The sequence below is a fragment of the Peromyscus leucopus genome, chromosome 14, assembly GCF_004664715.2.
Source record: "Peromyscus leucopus breed LL Stock chromosome 14, UCI_PerLeu_2.1, whole genome shotgun sequence".
In the NCBI taxonomy this organism is placed as follows: Eukaryota; Metazoa; Chordata; class Mammalia; order Rodentia; family Cricetidae; genus Peromyscus; species Peromyscus leucopus.
This window is the reverse complement of record NC_051075.1, coordinates 85726166-85752869: the sequence shown is the minus strand read 5'-3', so window position 1 is coordinate 85752869 and position 26704 is coordinate 85726166. Positions and strand designations below refer to the sequence as shown.

At 40.0% G+C, this 26704-nt stretch overlaps 1 protein-coding gene across 1 annotated transcript in view; it reads left to right on the top strand.

The window, feature by feature from the left end:
- Abcb5 (ATP binding cassette subfamily B member 5) overlaps positions 1–26704 on the top strand; it is a 90508-nt gene that overhangs the window by 39203 nt on the left and 24601 nt on the right. Inside the window, exons 14-20 of the mRNA XM_037211011.1 lie at positions 1012–1173; positions 7661–7801; positions 11916–12059; positions 13278–13382; positions 13524–13601; positions 17721–17804; positions 26408–26611. Of these exons, the coding sequence (XP_037066906.1) occupies positions 1012–1173; positions 7661–7801; positions 11916–12059; positions 13278–13382; positions 13524–13601; positions 17721–17804; positions 26408–26611 (918 nt within the window). The remainder of the gene's footprint in view (positions 1–1011; positions 1174–7660; positions 7802–11915; positions 12060–13277; positions 13383–13523; positions 13602–17720; positions 17805–26407; positions 26612–26704) is intronic.

The following is a 26704-nucleotide window of genomic DNA, read 5'->3' as shown; positions in this document are numbered from 1 at the left end:
AGTTGTTCAACTTCATTAGCCATTAGGAAAACGTAAATAAAGGTTTCGATGTAATAGTACTCATCTATCAGACAAAAGGAATTCAACCCACTGTTAGTGTAAATAGAATGCTGCCTGGACTCTCCTGCTTTAGGGGCTCTATAGACTGGACGCCCTATGCCTCAGCAGTCCCTTTTGAGGTGTACAAATGATAGATCTTTATAAATTTGTTCACTAAATAAACACATGCAAGAATCTATACATTATAAAAAAAACCAAAAAACTAAAGACAACTCAAACCCAGTTAGCAGAAGAATGGATAAATTATACCCGAACAGTAAAATACTGTGTAGATATGGGAAACAAAATGGTTCGTCTCGGAAACATAATATTGAACACCAAGACTCAGACACATAAGAGTATAGACTACAGATTCCATTACATAAATAGAGAGAGAGAGACAGAGACAGAGAGAGAGACAGAGAGACAGAGAGAGGTACTGGGGATTAGACAGAGGTCTCCTTCGGTGCATAAGCAGTGGCAGTGACCGAAGGCAAGTGATGGCGTCCAGGTGCTGGTAGCCACCTGCCCGTGTGATCTGATGGATTCAGTTTGAAATGCATCTACCAATGCCCCATGTGCACCTTTCTACGTACTTATGACTGTTTTAAAACAAAGTTTACCTTGAGTCTGCCGTAACTTGTTAAAGAACATGCTCAATTGAGAGATGACAGTGAGTTTAAATCTTAGATCCCCTTTGCTCTATGGTTAGACAACTAAAAATTTCTTGTTAGGTTTCTTTCTGGTACTAAGATGCTACAGTTTTTATTTAAAAAAAAAAAACATTGGGAATAAATTACTTTTTTATATTCTAATTTCTACTGCCGTTTCTAGTCTGCTAAATATTCTGATTTTCTATATCCCAGGATAAGATTCCTGGTAAAATAATACTGTAAAAATAAGTTGTCCTGACTATTGAAGAGATTAATTCTAACACTCTTCTGTTTACTTCCCACGTCTTCTGTCTGGCAGGCGAGCAAAGGTCGGACGACAATTGTGGTTGCACACCGGCTTTCCACTATTCGTGGAGCAGACATGATTGTGACTATGAAGGATGGCATGGTGGCAGAGAAGGGGACCCACGCTGAACTGATGGCCAAGCAGGGGCTGTACTACTCACTCGCCATGGCACAGGTAGGATTTACAGGATGTTACATCTGCATGTTTCTTTGTGACGTAGGGAGCAGGACGGATGGGGACATTCCCAAAGAAAGTGACTAGAAGGCTACAAAATCGGGGATAAAACTGAGAAGAAAGCCAGAGGGATGAGATAGCAGTGTGGAGACAAAGACAAAACTGAAAGGGAAAGATCAGCCTTCCGTGCAGAAAGATGTGTGCCGGGAGAATGACTAGGGACAGTGAGAGGTAGATATTAGAAGTTCTTTGACTCCAGGCAGAAGGGCCAGGGCTTTAAAATGCCGAGTACACCTGACCATGTGTGTGGCATTCAGTGGAAGTCAATAAGTGTCTGCAGAATGAGCACACATACTCACAAACTCTGCTCCATACATTCACATCCTCATAGGTGGGATACAGAGCTCATATTGGGCAGTCAGATAAAGTGGCCAGCCCTCATTCTTCAGGATCCACATTTCTGCATGTGGTGGAATCCATGCTGCTGTATTTTACACAACTCCTTCCTCAAGGCACATACGTAGAAGCCCCAGCCATCCCCTTCATTCTTCTCCTGCTTCTCTTATTCTAGAAGACAGATTTCTCCCTAAAGGCTCTTCTATGGGTAAATAACTTCAATCTTTTCCTGTTTATTTCACTTCTTCAACTGTATGGCCCTACCTTTGATGTCTGGATTATTATTTTACAAATTAGGAAATAGAGAAAGCTATGAGTCTCTATCCATTCTTCAAGTTTATAACAAAACTACAACTTTGTCCACTACAGTAAGTAAGGTGTTATTTAGCATAATCTAAAAAGTAATGAAAACAAAACATAAGTCAGAAATATAATCTTAAACAGAGCATGGTGGCTCAGGCCTTTTCCCAGCACTCAGGAGGCAGAAGCACAAGGATCCTTGTGAGTTCAAGGCCAGCCTGGTTGGGTTTTTTTGCTGTTTTGTTGTTAAAGTGGGGAGGGTGCAGGGACAATGTCTCAGTCAATAACATGCCTGTTGTGCAAGTATGAAGATTTAAATTCAGATCCCAACACCATGTAAAAACCAGATACAGTGGTTCCATTTGAAATTCCAGCTCTGAGATGGGCAGAGACAGGCAGATTTCTGGAGCTCATTGGCCAGACAATCTAGCCAAATTTATGAACCCATGTTCAATGAAAGACCCTACCTCAAAAAGTAAGGTAGAGGAGAATAGAGGAAGCTACTCAGTTTTAACCTGTGGCCTATACACACATGCATGCACCTACATGTGCACACCCACATGTACTTATGCACACACACACACATGTACTTACATATAACACATGTATACACACTAAAAAAAGAAACAAAAAAGAAGTACAGTCTACTTGATGAACTACTTGATTTTTATTTTATTTCATATTCATCCATATTCTGTATTTCCTTTAAAAAGAAAAGTGAAGACAGGCAATGGTGGTGCACACCTTTATTACCAGCACTCAGGAGGCAGGGGCAGGCGGATCTCTGTGAGTTCCAGGCCAGCCTGGTCTACAGAGTGAGTTCCAGGACAGCCAGGGCTACACAGAGAAACCCTGTCTCAAAACACCAAAAATCAATAAGTAAAAGTGAGACACTGCTTGGCACTAAATTTGTATCATTTTTCATCCCTTAGAGCAGTGATTCTCAACCTTCCTAATGCTGTGACCCTTTAATACAGTTAAATGTTGTGGTGACGCCCAATCATATAATTATTTCATTGCTGCTTCATAACTGTAATTTTGCTACTGTTATGAATCTAATGTAAATATCTGATATGTAGACTATCTGATATGTGACCCCCCAAAAGGATCACAACCCACAGGTTGAGAACCACTGTCTTAGGGGCATCAGCTTATAAAGTTACTAAGTTCAATATTTCCAAACCAATATAACTAGTAAGAAAAGGACATAACTGAGGGTCAAATGCATCACTTTTTGAGATCTTTAAGAACCATTACACTCAGGCTTTCTTTGGAGTAACACATCTTTAGTTTTTGTTATAATTAAACTGAAAGTCCATTACTAGTCCTTGAGTTAAAGGGCTTCACAATGTGGGGAAATTACAGTTATGTAAAATATTTTAACACCTTCCTTGAAGTAGATTAGTATTCTCAGATAACCAAAATTGTGTCAATTCAGACAGAATACATTGTGATCTTAATACTCAATGAACCCACACAAATAAGTGATTCTTTTTTCAAATTCTGGGTGTATCTATTTGCCACTGCTGCTCATAGTGTCAAAATTAGTCATTCTGAGAGTTCATAACCATCACGATGACAAAGCCAACACTGCTAAAAACATCCAAGAACGGGGGATGGATCACTTCGGGGAGGTGGCATCGCCTTGCGAGTATGAGGATCAGATTCCAGATCCACTCCAGTGTGACAGACCCCTGTATTTTCAGACCTCCTCCAGTGTTGGGGGAACTGCAATTCCAGAATCTCATCAGTGTGTATGTCGGAGGAGTGGGGGCAGCTGTAATTCCAGATTTCCACCAGTGTGGCAGATCTCTGTAATTCCAGATTACTACCAGTAGGTGGGGCTGTAAGTCCAGATTCCCACCAGTGTGGGGTGGGGTGGGGGAGGGGAGCTATAATTTCAGAAGAGACAGAATCCCAGTACACAACTGCCCAACTAGTCTAACCCTGTCAGCACTCTCTGGGGTCAACTGAGAGACTCTGCCTCAATGAATAAGGTAAAGAATGATCAAGGAAGACTCATTGTTGACCTTGGGCCTCCACATTCACAAGCACAAATACACACCACACACACACACACACACACACACACACACACCACAGAAACAGAGACAGAGACAGAGTCAGAGAGCACATATACACCACACACACACACACACACACACACACACACACACACACACACACACACACCACAGAGAGAGAGACAGACAGACAGAGTCAGAGAGCACATATACATGGGAAAGGGAAAGAAAACCTGAGAAGTAGCTCAGCTCAGCTCAGTAGCTGAGGAATGAGCTGCTGTCTCTGCCAGCTGAGTCTGTGAGGCTACGCTTTTAGGGCCTGGGATAAATTTATTAAATTCTCTATGCTTCTATTTTCTAATCCCTAACATGAGGGAAATACAGTAATTGATTAATACTGAGTTGATTCCTGTAAGTATTTGGGGTTATTTGTGCATTTGTGTATATGAAATAAGATCCAGAGGAGCTGGAGAGATGGCCTAGTGAGTAAGAGCACTAGCTGTTCGCAAGGACCCAGGTTCTGTTCCAAGCACTCACATGATGCATCATAACTATCCATAATTCCATTTCCACGGGATCTGATGCCCTCTCCTGACCTCCATGGCACCAGGCACATGCATTCAGAAAAAAAAAAAAAAAAAAAAAAAAAAAACAAAGAAACAAAAAACAAAACCCTCTTTTTCATATATAAATAAATCTAAAAAAATAAATAAATCCAGTACAGATGCAATTTTTTTGTTTTGTTCTTTGTTGGTTTTTGTTTTGTCTTTTGAGACAGTTTCTCCGTGTAGCCTTAGCTGTCCTAGAACTCACTCTATAGACTAGGCTAGCCTCAAACTCACAGAGTACTGGGATTGAAGGCATGTGCCACCACTGCCTGGCTCAGATGCATTTTTTAGGATGTCTTTTATTGGTAGTTTGACAATTTTGCACATGTATAAAATCTATCTCCATCTCTCTCCAGCCCAACTTCGGAACATACTCCTCAACATCCCCGCCCACCTCCATGTACTGTTCTTTCTTTTTCTTTTCTTTCTTTCTGTTTTTGCAACCCACTGAGTCCAGCCAGTGCTGCCTGCAGGATCGACTGAACTTGCTGGCTTGATGTTGTTCAGATAACCATGGCTGACGGGAGTTAGTGAATGCAGTGGCCACATCACGTCCAGAGGACAGCATTTCAAGCTCTCTTCCCCATCCTTGAGCCTTGAGGTGTCCAATTTAGAGCTAAGCACCCAACAGTCCCTTGTTCTCAGCTATTTTAGCCAGCTATCAGTCTCATATTAACTGATGTCCACTGTGGAAGGTGGCTTCTTTGGCCAAGACTGAGAGCAGCACTTAAAAGACAATTTGGCATGTTCATTTAACAACACATGTTCCCTCCTAAGACTTATGACCATCCAATCTGTGGACTTTTGAGCATGTTTACGGTATTAGACAACAATTCCCTCCTATGTCCAGGCCTCAGATTCAATAAGAAAGCAGTTGGTTCCTCAATAACTTTCATGCCTTGCCTGGTAGGTCAGTACTGCAGTACTCAGGGTCCAGTGCTGGGTAAGACTGTTGCTGCCTTTACCCCACCTCCCTGTCCCACCACCACCACCACCACCACCACCACCACCACCACCACCACCACCACCACCACCACCACCCAGCTTCCCGTATAAAGCCTTCCGGTACTAGGGAAGCTGGCCAGCAGGAAGGAACTTCTCAGGCCGGTCTCAGCTTGGTTTCTCTGTGTCTTACAATCAAAATATGTTTTATCTTCAACAATATGGTCTTACTCTCTAGTTCTGGCGAGTAACCAAGAGCAATGTCAACAGGTTGTATTGCTTTGGAGGCCTCTGAGGACTCCTTGAGTTGTAAGGGGGTGTTTGAGGCCTGGCACTAAGATTTTCATTTACCCATGCAGGGTACTTATGTTCAAACTCCTTTTTAAATATATATATATATATATATATATATATATATATATATATATATATATATATATATATTTTAGTTACCTTACAAAGTAATAGGTTTCCATAAGAAGTTTTCATACCTCCTTAGTTTTGATTGGCCCTTAATCTTTCTTTCTCCCGTCTCTACTTAAAACCTTCAACACCCACCCACATCCTCATCATTCTTTTGTCTAGCAAGCTCCTTAAAAAAATAAGTTGTCTTCAACCAATAATAGAATTCCTCCTTAGAAAACTTTACTATGAAAGCAGGTCAAATTCTATTTTAAAATTTCCACAGATTAAATAATTTCTGAAGAAAAAAATAGCCAAATAAAAGATTTCTTCCACACTAGAAAAATAACAGAAAAGGTGATGATAGCATAAAAAAGTGTGTGATTACAGATGTTAAGGCAAGACAGTCTGGTTAAAGTTCACTGTGGCTTTGTGTGATTCGTTAACTGTTCTTCAGATTGCTGAGGAATCTGAGCATCCCTGGAATGTGGTCCTGCGCACTGTTCCTTGCCCACCTGACCTGCCTCCATCTCCCTATCTTTCTCCCATCCTGGCTGAGCTCTCATTCTCCCTTGCCAGCTCCCTGCACTAGAGGGGACGACGGTGAACATTGCTTCTGTGTTTCACTGGAGTTGCCCTCATTTTTCTAAATTGCAAGAAAAAGAAAAACCAGGTCCAGTGCAATCTAGCTTAGAATATAACCCTAATCTATATTTTAAAACTTTATTAGTTTGATTTTTCTGTATTTTTTTCCTCAAGGAGCCGCAATGCACACATATTCATTTTGCTTTGAAATCCCAGTCTGAGTTGGGCTGTGGCTGCTGGCCAGGAAAGTATTATTGTCTCCTACGATCTCAGGTCCTGGCCGCACACACAAGCTTTCAAGTGACACAGCAGAATACCTTTGTATTTTTTTCCTGTGTGTGCGTGTGTGTGCGCGCGCGCGGGGTGTGTGTGTGTGTGTGTGTGTGTGTGTGTGTGTGTGTGTGTGTACCTGTGTGGATATGTTTGCTTGTTTGTTTTTTAAGGAAGAGTCTCTAGGGGGCTGGAGAGATGGCTCAGTAGTTAAGAGCACTCACTGCTCTTCCAGAAATTCCCAGCAACCACGTGGTGGCTCCTACCTGTAATGAGATCTAGCTTGCTCTTCTGGCCTGCAGGGACACATGCAGGCAGAACACTGTATAATAAACAAACAAATGGAAGGAGGGAGGGAGGGAGGGAAGGAGGGAGGGAGGGAGGGAGGGAGGGAGGGAGGGAGGGAGGGAGGAAGGGGAGGGAGAGAGGGAGGGGGGGAGGGAGGGAGGGGGGGAGGGAGGAAGGGGGGGAGGGAGGGGGGGAGGGAGGAAGGGGGGAGGGAGGGAAGGGGGGGAGGGAGGGAGGAAGGGAGGAGGAAGGAAGGAAGGGAGGGAGGAAGGAAGGAAGGAAGGAAGGAAGGAAGGAAGGAAGGAAGGAAGGAAGGAAGGAAGGAAGGAAGGAAGGAAGGAAAGGAGAAACTGGCCTAGAACTCACCAAGCAGGCTGGACTATCTGGCCAGCCAGCCCCCAGGATCCACTCATCTCTATCTGTCCCCCCATCCTCACCCTCCAGCTGCTCCCGAACCCCAGCTCCCCCCTGCGGCACCCTTTCCTCTCCTCCCAGCACTAGGATGCTAAGTACATTCCATCATGCCCGGTTTTATTTTTTTAACTTTGAGTTCTAGAGACCAAAGTCGGGTCCTTATGCTTGCTGAGCACATTACCGGCTGAGCTACCTCCCTAGCCCTGCCTTTGTATTTTTAAGGCATCATTATGATAGCCTATACATTCTTCATTTAAGGATATTAAAAAAGCTGATGAACAAATGGAGTCAAAGACGTGTTCCTCTGAAGGAAATACCAGCTCTGTTTCTCTGTGTGATGTGAGTAGCACCAAGTCCCCCTGTGCTGACCAGCCTGAGGAAGCCATCCACCATCAAAAGGTAATGGGGTCACCTGTCAACATGCTTGCATACATGTTCTCCAGTGCCCAAATAATCCTTATAAAATGTATAATTGACTTAAAATAAACTAGTACTGTACCATTAAGTCCACAAAACATTTGCTCTCTTTTCCCTGTGGCACAAAGGAGGTCATCTAATGAATCACATTTATGTCAAAGGTCTTTGTTGGGGAGGGGGAAAATCTTATGAAAATATGCTGTTCCTTCCTAGAAGGCAAACCATGGATTAAGACAGCATCTTGAAGTGTGGGATACACCACCAGGGCCACCCCAGATTAAATATGGGTCAAAATGTTCTGAACTGAGTCCAGAGGTCATCCAGTGGGACTTCCAGGTCCTTGTGTCTCGGAACAAAGAACTGGACCAGCAACAAGTGAATAGTCATAGAAATCTAAACCTACTATTAAGAAGGAAAAGGCACACCTAAGAATGGAAGTGAGCTTGAGAATTGCAACCAGCCCAGTATCATGACCTTTGATTGGTCATTTACATACTACCCACTTTCTCTGCATGTAGTCCTGGTGGAGAGGGGTTTCTAACTAATCTCAATGTCTCTTTCACCGGCCACTCCTGCTGCAACAGCCTGGAGGCCACATACAGTTCCGACCTCTGACGCAGCTCCCTGGATAGAGATACTTGTCCCCAGGTGTACTTTTCCCTGCTCCCAAGACAAAGGTCACCTTGCTTTATCCCTCCCTGCCCCCAACACCACTCAGTACTCTCTTCAGTCACTACCCTACCCTGTGTCATTTCTCTGTCACAATTTAACTCCTTCCTCTTAACCCAGCTTGGGCTCCAGACCCACAGCTGAATGTTCTCAGTACCTTCCCTGGTTAGGTTTCTATTGCCATGATAAGCACCATGCTCAAAAGGAACTCAGAAGGTTTATTTCAGTTTACAGTTGTAGTCCATCACGAAGGGAGGTCAGGGCAGGAACTGAAGCAGAGGCCATGGAGGCTGCTTACTGACTTGCTCTCCATGGCTTGCTCAGGTTGTTTTCTTATACAACTCCTGCCCAGGGGTGGCCTTGTCCACAGTGAGCTGGCACCACCCACATGAAAACGCACCCACAGATTTGCCTACAGGCCAATCTATTGGAGGCATTTTCTCAATTGAGATTCTCTCAAATGGCTCTGGCTTGTGTCAAGTTGGAAAAAAAAAACAAACAAGCAAAAAATGAACCAGCCAGCACACCTTGTCATAAGCATCTCCCTCCACCCGGTTCCCTGAGCCCCAGAGCTCTCCCTCTCCCCAGCCCTCTCCACTGGCCCTGTGTGCTGTTTTGTATTTGTTACCTCTAACCAGAAGTCCCTCATCTGCCCAGTTCCTGTGTGGTGGCTTCAGTGTCCTTAGCCTCCAGCTGCCAATCCCCCAACAGCTGTCCTGGGCCCACTGTTACCTCCCAAACTGGAAAGCCATTCTTCTTCCTAGTGCTAACAGACAATCAGATTAAAGCTCCCTTGGCTCTTCCTGCTGTCTCCCAGTCCACTTTCTCCCTCTCATCTGTCGGCTATCTGCCTGATGGTGTACCCCAGCCCTCCTGATGCCCTGTGTGACACGGCCAATCAGCTGTTTCACACTTTAGATACAATGCATTCCCTTTTACTATGTGATCTTCTTGATATTCACACTTATTCTTTCCCCTTCTTTTCTATCACTTTTATTTTTCTAAAGGTTCATTTGTATAAACACATAAAAATAATTTTCCGTCCAACAAGACAGCTCAGCAGGTAAAGGGGCTTGCTTTTACCAGACATGTGCATGCACACATACACACACATATATGCACACATATAGGCATGTGGACAAAATAAATTAATAAAATTAATTTTTAAATTTTTAAAGAAAATAATTTTCAATTTTGAATGCTATTCTTTTTGTTTTGTTTATTGTTGCTGCTGTTTGTTTATTTGTGGCTTTTTTTTAGTTTTATGTTAGTTTATTTTGTTTTGTTTTTTATTATATAGTCCACAAGCTCACAAAAGATCTTTGGATAGAAATCTATTAATCTGAATGAGGGGGCAAAAATCAGAATTTTCCCCACTAGCCCTTGGAAAAGGTTTAACATTACTTTGTGAATATAAGAAATAAACTACTGTCAGGTTGTCAATAACTGTGGATGTCATCAATGGATGCCATGGGAATTTTCATTTATTTCAAGTACCCAGCAGAGTAAAATTTACAGCATCTAGCATTTAATAAAAAATCAGTAGTGAAATAAAGCAAAACAAAAACCAGCTGACAGGATGGCTTAGTGAGTAAAGTCTTCTGACAACCTGAGTTCAATCGCCAGTACCACATGGTAGAAGAATAGAATGGACTCCTGAAAGTTGACCTCTGACCTCCACATATACCTGTGGCATGCATGTGCACATGTACACACACACACACACACACTTTATTAATGTAAAAACATTGAGTTTATGTGAGACTATCCAGTAGAAAGTCTTTATGATTTTAAGATTTCCTAGATATATTATCAAAAACATACTGATAAGAAAAATAATAATAAATTAGACATTATTAGTGTGAAGAACATTTCCACTTATAAAACAGATTCAAGTAACAGGATAAGCCATAAACTGAAAGTATTTATAAGCCACTTATCTGCTGTAGGACTTGAGCTCAGGCTAAATTAAAAACTCTCAAAGCATTAAAATAAAAAACAGCAGCACCCCCATTGCAAAGCGAGAAGCACAAGGTGAGTGGCATAGGTGGGTTCAGGGCAAGGGGCTGGACCGGCATCCGGGGAGAGCAGCTTGCAAAGGGGAGGAACCTTCCAGGGAAGCAGTTGTGTTAACTACGGTAACTGTTAACAGTCTCATCAATACCTAGCTACTTCCAAACTCCTAAAATACACTCGTGTGTGCAGTTGGCTATGTGCAAATTAAAACTCAATAAAATTCAAAAATAGATGAGATGAAATTTTTAATTCTTTAGGAGATTTTTAAATTTATCAGACTGGTTTGTGTCTCTACAGAAAATGCCTATCTCATATTTTTACATCAGATTATCTTGACGTTCTATAATCCATAATATACTAGGTATGACATTTCTCATGATTTTACAGAGATTTTTTTCATTTTGATTTTGTCTTATTTCATTTTATTTTTTCTGTCTTGTTAACATTGTTTAACCAATACTCCTTTTTTTAAAACCTGAATTTTTTTTAATCTCAGAGGCAAAACAAAAAGTAAAATAAAATAAAATTCCACCTTTTAAAACTGTCACTCACAACTGCAAATGGGGGCACTGAGCTGAAAGCTGGCACCCCAAAAATTTTTAAAAAATGACAATAGTAAAATATTCCTGAATGCATGACAACTAAATATTAATTCAATATCAAACATGTAATGAGTATAACAGCTTTCCTGGCTACCTCCCATGTACTGAACGTGACGCCGTCACTTCAGTCTTAGCTCTGAGCACACTTTACAGTATGCGTGCCCTCACACCATGCCACCCAACCGAACTGGAACACTTTCAAGGCTAAAATCCTAGTAAAACATTGACCTCTTGCACTTTCTCTGATGACTTCTTATCCTCAATTAGAGCATGAGACTGAATCCAGTCTAACAAGATTAAGAAAAACTGATTCTGTTATTTCTTGCGATTCTTAGCTACCTGGCATGTGACCTAGTAAGTGCTTTCTTTTTAACTTTTTAATTTTATTTTTTATGTGTATGGTTGTTATTCCTGCATGCATGCTTATGCACCACATGTGTGCAGTGCCTGTGGAGGCCAGAAGAGGGCATCAGATCCCCTGGGACTGGAGTTAGAGGTGTTTATGAGCTTCCATGTGGGTTCTCAACCACGGAGCCGTCTCTCCATCCCCAATTTGTACTTTCTTAGTGATAGCAACTGAGTGGAATTCCAAAGCTGACATTGTACAGATCATCACTTGGATGTAAGTATGTTTGAGGTGCATCATTAGTACTAACAGTGGTAAATTTTTCTAAGAAAATACAATTGTACACTGCCATCTGTTGTATTTGCTAGGTTCCAGAGTGCTTCTGTTTGTCCTGCCTCACTTCCCTGGGTTCCATAATGTCCTCAGACTGATGTTGTTCTTAACCAACTTGTTTTATTTATAGACAAGTCTTCCTGAAGTTTCTCTATTAAAAATATTTAAATTAAACAAGTCTGAATGGCCTTTTGTGGTTCTGGGAACATTGGCTTCTGTCCTAAATGGATCTATTCACCCAACATTTTCTATCATCTTTGCAAAATTAGTCACTGTAAGTAAAACTCATTTGTTTATGCTTTTTGCAATTTAAGCATAGTAAGAGAACACAGAACTGTAGCATATTGATCCACAAAGGGGAATCTAGAACTTTCTGTGGGTCGTCCCTCGGACAGGGTCTGTAGTAGGAAAGGCAGCTCCCGTGCCTGGGAAATGAACCATTGCTGTCTCATAATGTTCAGCTGGGTCCTGCTGGCTGGGTGAGCTGTAGAGAAATTGCTTTGTTTTCTAATTCTGACTCCAGTGTTATATCAGCATTCCTAAGCACTGGCGCAATAAAAGAGACAGATACAGCTTCTCTCTTCCCAACCTGTCCAAACAATGACAAATTTTTATTACCAGCCAGCTCAGGGATAGGGAATATGAGTTTGGGATTTTGCCAAAGCCCCAGAAGAATGGACTGCTTCAGGAAATCACTAGACCCACACTGTCTTCAGCAGCCCCATACACAGGTACATTCTATGCCAATGTGTGTGTGTGTGGTACTTAAATTTGTGAACAACTTCTAGGGGCACATACAGATATCTCACTTTAGATGAAAATTAAGAAATGTGAGTTATTAAAAGTTATTAGAAACAATAATTCAAACTGCTGATCTCATTGAAAAAATACTATATGGTCAGAAAGCTATCTCTGCAGGTAAAGTGCTTACCACACAAATCTGACAACCTGAATTTGATTCTAGAACCCTCATTAAAAGCCAAATGTAGTGCACATCTGTAATACAGCACTTTATGGCAAGATCTGGGCAGAGACAGGAGCTGGTGGATGGCTAGCCTAGAGTGTGTAGTATAGTAACAGAGGATGTGCCCTGCCTCCGCAAGGTGGAGGGCAAGAACATGCTACCAAAGTTAACCTCTGACCTATATACAAATGCCCAAATTCACACAAATATATGCAAATCAGGGAGGGGAAGGGGGAAAAGTCAAATAATAATAAAAAAGAAAAAATGCTATGATAATAGAAGACTTGTTTGTCTAATACATTTACAGAGCAAATGTAGGGAAGTTAAAAGTAAATTGATTTTATCCTGTATATTTAAAGTAAACAGAGAATAATAACAGTAATTTTTTGCCCAGAAATGCATAGTTTTTTCCTTATGTTGCAATCCCTGTAGGAAATCCTGATATATGTGGACATTTTAAATGAGGTCATTTTGTTTTCTGTTTGCACTTTCCTCCAAGCTTCTGATAGAAACTCTGTTCCTTCTCAGATGTTTGAAGATAAAAATAAAACTACATTAAAACATGATGCAGAACTCTACTCCATGATGTTAGTCATCTTGGGCATTGTTGCTCTTGTTACTTACCTGATGCAGGTAAACTTTTAATTGACTAACCAGCCCTGGACAGGATTCCATGTTTACATTATCTTCTCTGTTTCAGTTGAAATATAATAACTGAATGATACAAAGAAAGTTAATAATAAATGTAGAATTTTTTGTTTGTTTGTTTCCTAGGGGTTGTTTTATGGCAGAGCAGAGGAAAATTTAGCCATGAGATTAAGACACTTGGCATTCAAAACCATGCTGTACCAGGTCAGTGCGTTTAGTGGATTTTTCTTCTTTCAATTGAGATTTGTTATCAAACATTCTAACCTTTAGTTTTTTCTCATTTCTTGAAATAGTCTCTGTATCAGATCATTGAAAAGCATAATTTTTTGTTGTGGTTCTAGGCAGCAAAATCTGCCTTCAGAATTCTTATAAGCATATTCTCCTAGTAGAATCACATCCGGGGCTGAAGAAATGGCTCACCAGTTAAGAATGCACACTGCTCTTACAGTAGAGCAGAGTTCAGTTCCAAAAATCCATGTCAGGTAGCTTACAGATACCTATAATTCTGACTCCAGGGAATGTGGTCATCTCTGGTTTCTAGGGGAACTACACTCACATGCACATACCCATGTACAGACACACACATACATACACAAAATTGAAGTTAAAAAAAATCCCCAAAGCAAAGCACATCCAAATTATGAGGTTTGAAAATAAAACAAAGACTTCAGGTCTACTAGTATTCATTTCATTTAGCTTCTCTTTAATGCACCACATTGTGTCAGGGGATGAGAAAGAAAGACCACACATTAAAACTGAAAAAGGAACTTGGGGACCTCAGAACAGCCTTGCAGGAGTCACTAATTCCTAAGATCTCATTCACGGGCCAGTGAAGGTTTTTCGATGGAATTCCACCGGTCCTTTGACTGCAGCACTCCAGCAGTGAGTGGCATCACACTCTCTATGCAGAAAGGTCCTGGCTCAGAGCTTTCTCTGCCTTTGAAACAGCCTCTAATCTAAAACAATTTTTAAAAAGTAGATCTAACCCCTGCATGTAACTCTTAGTAAATTTATATGTCTTTATGTATTAGCACCTTATGTCCCCACCTCGAATCTTAATTAAGGTGAGACTGTAATTAACTAAAACTACATTTCACACCTACTGACTTACTGTTTTTATCTTCATGAATTCATTTTCCCCAGTTCAAGTGTATTTATGTTCATAGAATTGTTTTTTAACTGTTTCCTGAATATCTTGATATTTCACACAAACATATGTAGATTTTTATATTTTCTCTGTGTTATTTTGGACTTTCCCTCTGTTCACAGAATATTTTAATGATTTTATTTTTAATTATTAGTATGCATATATGTCTGCATGGGTATGTGCACATGAATGTAGGTGGTGACGGAGGCCAGAGGCTGCAGTGCTCCTAGGACTAGAGTCAGAGGCTGTTGAACTGCCTGACTTATATGCTGGAAACTTAACTTAGATCCTCTGAAAGAGCAGCAACTGTCCTTAACCACTGAGCCATCTCTTGAGATCCTGTTCACAAAGTGTTTTAAGAGAAGAACCTCAAGATCCTGAGCTGCTTTAACCTGAAGGACAGTTGTCAAATACTCTGGTGGTCCAGTGGTTAATGCAACACAGATCCTTCTCTAGCTTTATGTGAAGACCATCAGCACAATACCACTCACTCTTAAACAGGGACTTGCTATTCTATAAGCCATCAATTCTGTCCTTCTAAAACATGTAAAGTTGAACAAAGAAGCCAGGTGCTACTTGACCAACTTTATTCAATTCCCCTATAATTTCAACTCGGCCCCTTTCACCATACTTTTTGTTTTTTCACAATTGTCCTTAAGCATTCTTCTTGCTTCTTATATTTGCCTTTTTTGATGGAGGGGCTGGTGTAGGCACAGCATTTTCAGCCTTTTCTTGGTAAGTGCCTTCACAGCATTGAAGTCTGTGGCAAGGGAGACTGCTAATATGGGATTTTACCTAACTTTTATTGCCTGGTTTTCTGTCCTAAGATAAAACTTTGAAGCCTTCGAAAGCATGCTGAGGCTTGCAGTTCCTTTTTACGACCATTTTGGAATCTCACTGAAGTAGACATGTTTATAGAATCGGGTGTGGTTTTCTGTAGGTATACAATCTATCTTTTATGTGATTACTCAAGAGCCTTTCAGTTGAAAAATTATTCTGATTGTTGCTAACTTCCATGATAGAAATATTGTTCATTGTCTTTTTTAACGGCCAATATTGATCTACAGAGCTGTAGGGTTTGAGTTTTTTGGTTTTTGTTGTTGTTGTTGTTGTTGTTGTTGCTTTGTTTTCTATTCTTTGTTTTTGTCCTATTCCCTGTAAATTGGATTGTTTGGGGATTCTAGGTAAAAAAATGAATCTTTCAGCTATCAGATAATAGCATTGATAGCAGCCACTTAGAAGTCTCAAAAAGGCCTGAAGCTTTTTCCAAAAGGTTGTAAGGTACCAAATACCAAAGCTCAAGAAATAAGAAATAAAACTCAACCAGAATGCTTCAGCCAGATGAGAGGCAGAACAAAATAATTTCCTAAGAACTGTTACCTCTTTGCTGAAGCTCAAATCCTGGCCCTAGCACTAGCCAGCTGTCTGCCCTTGGCCTAGCCCCTCCATCCCTCAGCATATCCATTTCCCCAGTCCACAAAATGTGAATTGCTATAGTACTTCATGGTGCAGCTGAAATAACTACAGAAAAAAGTACATGCCACATGCTCCTTGGAGTGTGATTGTATTTTTATTTCTAGTAAAATTATTGGTAGGAAAAATGTATATCAGAATTCCCAATAGCCTTTGTTTATACTTATATTACCCCTAGGAGAACAGAAAGCAAGCCAGTTTTCACTTAATGACAGCTAAATTCCAGAAAACCTGCTAAATATTTTGGCATAGATCACATACACAGGAAGACAATTACTGACTTGTAGAAAAGCAGTTTGGGCATACTGCTGATTAGACAGGTAGCTAAGACTATTCATTGTGTGGTATAAAAAGTTACTACAGAATCTGGAACATAATATTCAATATTAATTTTCTGTGTTCTTCATATCATGCCTAAAATTTCTGCATGTATTCCATGTCATGTTAAAGTCTAGAAACAACTAGAAAGTAGATGAAATCTCTGAATTTGAGGGCAAGTGATACAGATTAACAGTGCTTGACTTCCAGCTCTGATGCTGTACCCGTACTGCAGCCATCACTCATGAGTGTTCACCTACTGCTGGGGTGCTTCACTCACAGACGGTGATCATAGCCACAGGTCACCAAAGGCACCTAAGACTTTGGGGAAGCTTCCCACGGGAGTGGGCACAGAACTGTGCACAGTTACACCCACCCTACTCTTGACGCATTCCTCCACACATCATTCTTCTAACACACTGCATGATTCATACTGCATGTACAACCTGCTTCTGTTTTATTTTGGTTTCCTTGACAGCACTGTGTAACCTGGGCCTCAGAGCCCTGGCTGGGTTGTGTCAAGCCAACAATTTTTGCTTTTTTTTTTTTAATAGAAGCATATTTGTCAGTTTCTCCACTGGTTTTTAATTCGTAAGTGTTGTCTGAGTGAGTAGGAGGAAACACTTAATAAAAGGAAATCATTTCCTCAGGCTGAGAAGTGCTCAGAAGGGCTATCTCTATTAGCTGCTGAAATGAAATCAATTCTTACCTTGTGCTTTTATTGCTCATGTTTTTTACCTGTCTTCTTTAGACTCCATGCTTCTAGGCAGCAGTTTTTCAGCCTTCCAACTCTTATCTCACAGTACCTAAGACTTACCAAACTTAGGGAGTCATAAAAAGTGTTGAGTAAAATCTTGCCTCCTTCCTAAAGGAGAAGGATATTTTTTTTATCACTGATCTATTTAGGTAAAAAATATTTGAAAATGTTTCTAAGTTGTTCTGGACATACTCTACTATGCAAATAGAATGTTCTAGATATGCAGCTCACTGCTAATGGGTATGTAACATGTATTGAGCCCTAGACTCAGCCCCCAATACCAAAAACCTAAATAAATGAATAAATAAATAGTCTGTTCCTCGCAAAGTACTTGTGAAATAAAACTGCAGCTCTCTCTATTGTGGCAAATAGTCTTTTTTCACAATAATCATTCTGAAACTGTAATTCTACATTCTACATATTGTATTATGGTAAGGAGCCCACAATTTGGTCTTACATTCTTCAGTCTATACAAAACATAAAGCTTTATGAAATAAGATGCAGAAGTCAGCTGATCCATACTGCTTACTGACAAGTGATAAGGCAGCTAAGTTCTTTCAAATTTAATAGGAAGATCACAGATCCGAGAAGAATGTTTTTCTAACTATGTGTCAATTCTCCTCTCTAGGATATTGCCTGGTATGATGATAAAGAAAATAGCCCGGGAGCCTTGACCACCACATTAGCCATGGATGTAGCACAGATTCAGGGGGTATGTGTATTGTGATTTTTAATTTCCTTTTATTATATTTGTGTATTCTGTGGGTGAGTGAGCATGAGTCACAGCCCACACGTGGAGGGCAGAGAACAGCTTTCTGAAGTTAGTTCTGTCCACCTACCATGTGGGGCCTAGGGATCAAACTCAGGTCATCCAGCTTAGCAGAAGGTGTCTTTTCCCACTGAGCCTTCTTGCCAGTCCTGTGGTCTTATTTATTAAACAGCATGCTGTGTGGTGTGCATGTGTACCTATACATGCGTGTCTGTGCCTATCTGGGTGTTATGCTGAGGTGACCTAGCAATAAGGAGACCAAGGAGTATCATGTCCAACAGGGAATTCTTAAGGAAAGACTGAAGGATATCTTTGAGATCAGGTTATTTTCAGCCTAAAATAAAGATGTTTTAGCCCATGTATTAGGATAAATCTAAAACTAAAGAAGATTCTAAGAATTAGAGACAAGAGTTCAGAAGGAAATAATAGAACAAGAAAAGTAGAAAGATGAAAGAAAATACACCCAGCACAGATTGTTCCATTGCACTGTTTTGAGACAAGGCATCATTAAGCAACTCAGGCTGGCCTCGAACCCATGAAGCTCCATCCTGCTCAGCCTCCAAAAGCTAGAATTAAAGGCATGCACTTTACCCAGCTCCAGAAATGTCAATGAAACAAAGTTTAATTTTCACTTCCCCAGAAACTAAGACCTTTCTTAAAGGGATATCTAGTGATTCAGATTCAGGGATGTGCTCTGTGGGGGTTGCTAAGCAGATCATGTTAGACAGTGTGTATAACATCAGCCTGTCACATCACAGGTAAATAAAACATTGTTCATCATATTCAGGTCACTGACTCAACATGATGCTCAAGTAAATGTGGGAGTGGGGTTGTTGCAAGAGGAAAAGAACAACTTGCTAGTCAAATGTGGTAGTTCATGTCTATAACTTCAGTGCTTGGGAAGCTGGGACAGGAGGATGGCTCTAAGCTCCAGGCTAGCTTGTTTCTCATAGTGAATTCAAGGCCAACCTGGGCTACATGGTGAGATTAGATAGACAGATGGTAGATAGATAGACAGATAGGTGGATAGATGGATATATATATAGAGAGAGAGATACAGATAGATAGGACAAATGCCATTTTTTTCAAATTATTTTAATAAAATTAACCCTTATAAAACAAAATTTTAATCTAATTGAGAAAATGAGTACAAAGCAAATTGTCTTGGACTTAATTTAAGTGAGATTGTTTTTGTTAGTATGGGTGTGTGGGTGTGTACATGCACATGCGTGCCCATACACTTATGGTCAGAGGAGGATGTCAGGTATCCTGCTCTATCACTCTCTTCCTCATTCCCTTGAGACGAGGACTCTGACTGAAGCTGGAGCTCAGCTGGTGCCAGAACACCCCAGCTATCTTCTGTCTCCAGCTCCAACAGTGCTGTGACCACAGGCGCATATGACCATGCCCAAGTTATATGGTTGCTAGAGACCAGAACTTAGACCTTCAAATCCATAGAACCATCATCTCAGTCCAAGATAAATTTTTTAAGCTCTGTTAGAATATGAACTCTAACAAAGTTAAGGAGACTCTCTAAGATTTCATTAGATAAGATTTCAATTCTAAAATAGGGCTGAAGACCTTTATCTTACTAGCACACATGGGGTAAAAATGTGTAAAACACATTAAGCACAGTATTCATCTAACAGACAAGAGGTTGGTGTGAACAACCACCATATTTGAAGTGCCAGTTACAACCCTAGGCAGAAAAATGTCAGTCCTGGTAAGTCCATGCAAAACCCCAGCCCACAAAAGTGCTATTTTTTCCTTTACTGTGCTAATGTGCTAATTTTTTCTTACTGACTATCTTTCAAATATTTTGAAAGAAACCTTTTCTTGGGGGAAAAAAATATTGCTCATGGGCCTAGAGAGCTCAGCAGGTAAAGGCAGTTACTACACAAGTGTGGTGACCTGAATTCTAGCTCCAGAACCAACATGAAGGTGGAAGCAGACATACAACTCCACAGAGTCGTCTTTTAACATTTACACAAGTGTGTGTATGCACACACACACACACACACACACACACACACACACACACACATGAAATAAAATTTAAAAACAGAACATTGCCTAGCTTGACCCTTTATAAGCATCTAATTAGTGCTGGTGATCATTCATTTGAAACTTCCTAATTACAACTGAAAATACTGCTCTTACAACAACTTCTGAACAAGCCAAAACATTCTACTTCAATCAAAAGTAATTGTGATGGGGCTGGAAAGATGGCTCAGTGGTTAAGAGCACTCATTGCTCTTGTAGAGGATCTGTGTTTGGTTTCCAGCACCCACACGGCAGCTCAAAACCATCTGTAACTCCAATCCCAGAGGACCCAACACCCTCTTCAGGCCTCTGAGGGTACCAAGTGTGCACATGGTACACAGACATTACATGTAGGCAAAACACCCAGACACATAAAATAAAAATAAATAAATCTTTTTCAAATAGCAATAGCTATAGAATAAATGGTCAGTTCCTAGATACTGTGAACTCAATGAATTTCAAAGGTAAAATGACATCTAAGTGTGAGACTGAGTCTGCCTCTCTACTAATTTGAGTTCACAAAAATGTTTGCTTGGCTACATAATGGTGAGTTCACACCCAATGTGATGGATACTTTTCATATCAGACAAAGAATGACTTGCCTGTCTCATTTGCCCACTAATTCCTTTCTCAAGAAGAGATACTAGAGATGAGTCTAGAAATAATTGGGACTCATATTTCTATCATATGAATGTAGATACTTCAGTTTCTATATTATGCAATTTCAGTTATAGTTTGCCAAGAATATTAGGATGAATGTTTATAAGACAGATCCTTAATAATAGTATGTCTTAGAAACTTTTAACTAGTGACTCAAAATATATAATCTTATATACATTGTATTATATGTGTATATGCAGTCAGCTTTTTTGAATTTGTCCAACAAAATCTTTTTTGCTGACAGATACTCTCCCTGTCACTTTTAGATGCTTTGAGAACAATGATCAAGACACATTGGTGAAATGTAGTCGTATGACAACATCTTTTCTAACAGAGTTGAGTAGCACAGCCTCTTTAACTAGTATTGTTTTAGCCCAAGGTAATGGCTTATTGCCCACGTGTCTGTCAACAGACTCTTATATAATAAGCAGTTTTAATAAAAGTGTAAATCCATTTTAGATTCTTTTGGAAACTGGATTCCACAAAAATTACAAGGTATTGTTATTTCTATGCATTCTAGTAACTCATCAACCAGAGGTCTTACCTCATTTTTGCACACACACAAAAAAAAATGTTATTGGCACTATGGTGCACACTTATGCCACCATCAGACCCAATACTAAAGCCAAGAGCTCTGCTCATCAGAGCTATAATTATGTTGCCTCAAGAAATCATAAACATTTACTTCATTTATTAATTCCAGGGACAATGCGCTGATCGGTTTGTGCTAGCATATTAACTTGGACAATGTTGACCTCATTTCTTGATTTCACTCTGACATGGGATGTACATAAAACAACTTGATAGTCCTTTTGAGTCAAGCAACATTAGTAGTTATTGAAATGACTTTATTTAGCACACTATGAGCTGACATATAATTACAATCCTGTCCTGAGGTTTTAGGCTGAGTTTATTAAGAATGGTTATCAAGTGTGTAGCAAAATCTGACATCCAAAACTATGGTAAATTCAATGACAAAGTTAATGATTTTTCACAAAAAGCACACTGATGAATTATAACACAGAGTAAATATAGTATGCATTCTTAATTTTGGCAAGCTTTTGTCTGTTTGTCCAACTAATCTTATTTCTTCTTCTAAATATTTTAACTACCACCACTCAGGTTATGCTACCACCACTCAGGTTATGTTGACATAGTTCTCTCTCAGGTTTTTGAAAGTATTCTCATGTATAGTTGTGCCACATATAAAATATTGACATTACCTAACTTTTCAGTCACTTTAAGCTCCATGTGTCAAAATAGAAACAAGCTGGGTATTAGTATTAACATATGCAAACCCAATGTGAGCCAGGAAACCACTGCAGAAAAGAATCTTTATATATAAATCTTTATATATGTAATCTTTACATTTATATATATTTATATTAATATGGAAATACTCACTATCAGAGAGAGAGAGAGAAGAGGGAGAGAGAGAAGAGAAAGCATCTTGCTATGTAGACTAAACTGGCCTTAAATTATGTAGCCCAAAATGTCCTTGAACTCAAGATCCTCCTGCCTCAGCTTCCCAAGGTAGCAAGTGTGTGCCATCTGATTGGCTATCAAAATAATATAGTTATCAAACATTTACTATTGATGTTGCTCCTTTGATATCTTCAACTCTGAGCAATAGTTATTAACCAACAATAGTGTTATAACAAAGTTTGCATTCTGGACACATCTCTTCCACTGCTGCAATCAAATGTAATTAATTTAACTATTGTCTATGCACAATTTCTTTGTCTGTCTGGTAAATAAGCCACTTAGAAAATTAGTTTAAGTCTCATTTTCATATTTTATGAACAAATTCTGATATTCCATTTCAAATTTCCTATTTTTTTCTGAATGTTGTTTTCCTGCAGAGTAGGAGTGTTATGATGAGTGTTCGCTCTGGTAATACTTAAATTTTTTTTATATTTTTTAGTATATAGTGTCACAACACTCAAGCCAAAAGCTGTGTGATTGAATTAGAACACACAGTGATTCATGATATGTTGTGGCTATAAAGCATGGCATTGAAGGGCCAGGGTCTGGTAGACACCACTTTATTCTCTTTCTATGAACTTGCTGTTTTCAGAGTCTATGTGTGAGTGAGACAGCACAGCATCTAACCCTTCGTTACTTCTGGAGCGATTTCAGTTGGTTAACTTCTGTCCTTATTATGAGTCTCACTTTGCTACATTTTAGTACACCTAGTTATTTTTTATTAGGTACTACACATTAGGAATTTGGCAATTTAGATGCCAGGTATTTTATCTTTCTATATATGAGTTTTATTCTTCAGTAAGTTAAAATCACCTCAGAAAGGTTTGTTCTATTCAAGTGTTTATGTTATGATTTATTCAACATGACTGGAGTCTACTTCCAATGCAAGACCATTCTGTGCACTCTACCCAAAGCCCTGTGAATCACAAATCTTTCTAATCAGGCACTCTCTATATACTCCCAGTCCTCATGTGCATGCATTTTTCCGCTGCACTCAAAAAGCACCTTCTGTCGGGGTCCTGGTGTCTCAATTTAGCCCTCTTTCCTTTCCAGAGTCTGCTGTGCTCTGCTTCAGTTCACATCCCTCCACTGCCCTGAAAACTTAAAGGAGTAGCTGAGGCAATGACTATGTTTGTCTACCATCTCTGCCACTGGCTACCTTACGTCAAATGCCTTGACAACCAACCTGCCATGTACTTTTTTTTTTGTTTCTGATAGAAGAATCTGTTACTCCATCGTGGCCAGAAGCAGAACTCCCTTCATGTAAAATGACCCCTGTGGGTTTTTTTTTTTTTTTAAAAAAAAAAAACTTATTTATTTTTATCTTATGTGCATTGGTATTTTGCCTGTATGTGTGTCTATGTAAGTGTATCAGATTCCCTGGAACTGGAGTTACAAACAATTATGAGCTGTTATGTGGGTGCTGGTGATTGAACCCAGGTCCTCTGGAAGAGCAGCATGTGCTTTTTAACTGCTGAGTCATCTCCATCACACCACCACCATCACTTTTTGATAGTTTACTGAAAGCTGTATAATTTGTGAGAGATGCAATTTTACAAAACCCATTAAGTTTATGAGAGAATCTATCTTCTAGCATTTCAGATTTCTGGTCTGAAATTGAGATCCTTGACCAATTTGTAGTTGTTTTGTTCAGGGTAAGAACTAAAGATATACTTTCATTCTTTTACATGTGGGCATTCATTTTCCAGGCACCATTTGCTGAAGAGCGTGTCTGTCTTAGGGTTACTATTGCTATGATGAAATATCATGACTAAAAGCAACTTATGGAAGACAGGTTTGGTTTGGCTTACACTTCATCATCCACATCATAGTCCATCACTGATGAATTCAGGACAGGAACTCAAACAAGACACGAACCTGGAGGCAAGAGCTGATGCAGAGGCCATGGAGGAGTGCTGCTTACTGACTTGCCCCCCATGGCTTGCTCAGCCTGCCTTCTTACAGAACCCAAGACTACCAGCTCAAGGATGTCATCACCCACAATGGGCCCTCCTCCATCAATCACTAATTAAGAAAATGTCCTACAGGCCTGCCTACAGCCCAATCTGATGGAGTCATTTTTCTGAACTGAGGCTCCCTCCTCTCAGATGCCTCTAGTTCCTGTCAAGTTGACATGAAAACCAGCCAGAACAGTATCTTCCCTTCAATATGCATTTTTTTGGCATCTTCATCAAAAATCAGGTGGCTGGCAGGGTGTAGTGGCACACACCTTTTAACCTCATTCCTTGAGAGACAGAAGCAGGAGAGTTCCTATGAGTTCAAGGCTGCTGATGTACACTGAGAGTTCCAGACAAGCCAGGACCACACAGTGAGAATCTGTTCTCATTATTTTTCTTCATAGCACTAAAGAAAGTTAAAATTTTAGTGCATTGCCTAAGTATCAAGCTCCCCACCAAAGGAAGATTCATAAGACATGTATCCCTTTGTTTGGGCCTTTTGAGGGGGAAGGGAGTTGAGATAGAGTCTTACTACATAATATTGACTGGCCTTGAACTCAGTATGTAGCTTGAATTCACTGAATTCACCAGTTCAACCTGAGCTCAAACTTATAGAGACCTGCCTGCCTCTGCCTCCTGAGTGCTAGGACTAAAGGCTTCTGCTACCACACCCACCTTAAGCATGTAGTGCTTATATAACAGCTATAAAGACAATTCTACTTATTTAAAGATTATTTGGGGAATATTTTCTTACCTTGTACTATGATGTTTCTACCTTCTTTTCTGTCTTTATATTGCCACTTACACCTTTACTTAATTATAAAAAAGAAAATGATAAGTATCATATTCAAAGCACACACATCAGTGAAAGAGAGCCTCTAATCTTTCCATTCAACACAGCTGGGTTATAATAGCTGAATGTTGGTCTTCTGTCTCTGTGGGAGAAGAAGCAGGGTAGATGTTAGAGACTAGATATGATGAACCAGGCATGCAGGCATTGTGTCAAAAAAGTAGGGGGGAAGCCAGAGCAAGGTGAGGATGGTGCCATGCATGAAAAGGTAGTCATTGGGATAGTACATGGAAAGATAAGCCTATTAAGGAAAATTATAAGTCAAACACGATACATGCTTACTTATAATTACATGCCAATAATCTCAGCACTTGGGGGACAAAGACAGGAGAATTTCCACAAGGTCTAAGCCAGCCAGAATCACAATGTGAAACCTCATGTAAAAACACAGATAGGAGCTGGAGAGATGGCTCAGAGTTTAAGAGCACTGGCTACTTTTCCAGGGGTCCTGGTTTCAATCCTCAACAACCACATGGTGGCTCACAACCATCTGTAATGAGATCTGGTGTCCTCTTCTAGCGTGCATATTCATGTAGGCAGAATGCTGTATACATAATAAACAAATCTTTAAAAAAAATACTAACTCACTCTTATGTTTCATTTTCTTCTTGTTGTTCGCAATACCCATTACCCTGCTGCTTTTTCAAGCACCAGCTTTCTCTTCACAAGTTTATAAGTTAGGGGACTGGAAAGATGACTCGGCACCTGTCATTCAAGCCCAACCAGAACTTGAATGTGATTCTCAGAGTCCACATAAAGGTGGAAGGAAAGAAACAACTCACAAAGCTGTCCTCTGACCTCTCCATGTAGGCAGCATATATACACACAATAAAATAATAATAATAATAATAATAATAATAATAATAATAATAATAGACTAGTTATTTAAAAGAAAACCATGTTAGGGTTGAGATAGAGTATGCACACACACACACACACACACACACACACACACACACACACACGCATATAGGAACATATTTAAGGAGACAAAAGAAACCGTTACTTTAACTTTCAATACACTTCATTTGAATCAGAATGTGAAATCCCACACAGCTAAAAAGAGCTCTCAGAGTGACCTTTAAACAGGTCACATTTGTGGAGGTATGGTGATGCACAGCTTTAGTCTCAGCACTCAGCAGGCAGAAGCAAGTGGATCTCTGGGAGTTTGAGGCCAGCCTGGTCAGTGAGCCCCAGGACCAACAGGACTGTGTAGAGAGACCTTATCTCAAAAATAAATAAATAAATAATAAATAAATAAATAAATAAATAAATAAATAAAAAATAAACAAAACAAACAAAGCAGGTCATATTTAATTTCAAATAAGCCAAAGCTTCTATAGTCTTCCTACAGTGTTAGAATAGACGCTATTCCATGTGGCTGTCTCAATACTGAACATAAAGTGGAAAAATGAAAGGATTCCTTGACCAGGTTTTCACGAAATATGTGCCAACAAGTCCAAGTGGAAGTTTAAAAGCACCTTATTTTACAGGGACATGTAAGAATTCTTTTAAGTTTCACTCCCTACCCCAAATATGTCTGATTCTAGGCAGCAACTTCAAGACTTGGTATCATAATGCAAGATGTGACCAACACGGTGCTGTCTGTTCTCATCTCCTTTGTATACGGATGGGAGATGACACTCCTGATTCTCAGCTTTGCGCCTGTGCTTGCAGTGACAGGAATGATTGAAACTGCAGCAGTGGCTGGATTTGCCAACAAGGATAAGCAAGAACTTAAGCGTGCTGGAAAGGTAAAATGCAGGCTCTTATTTCCGTCATTAGTCACGTCTTTATGATTTCACCTCTCAGGAATCTGTAGAGTGCTGTGTACATGTTGAAATGCA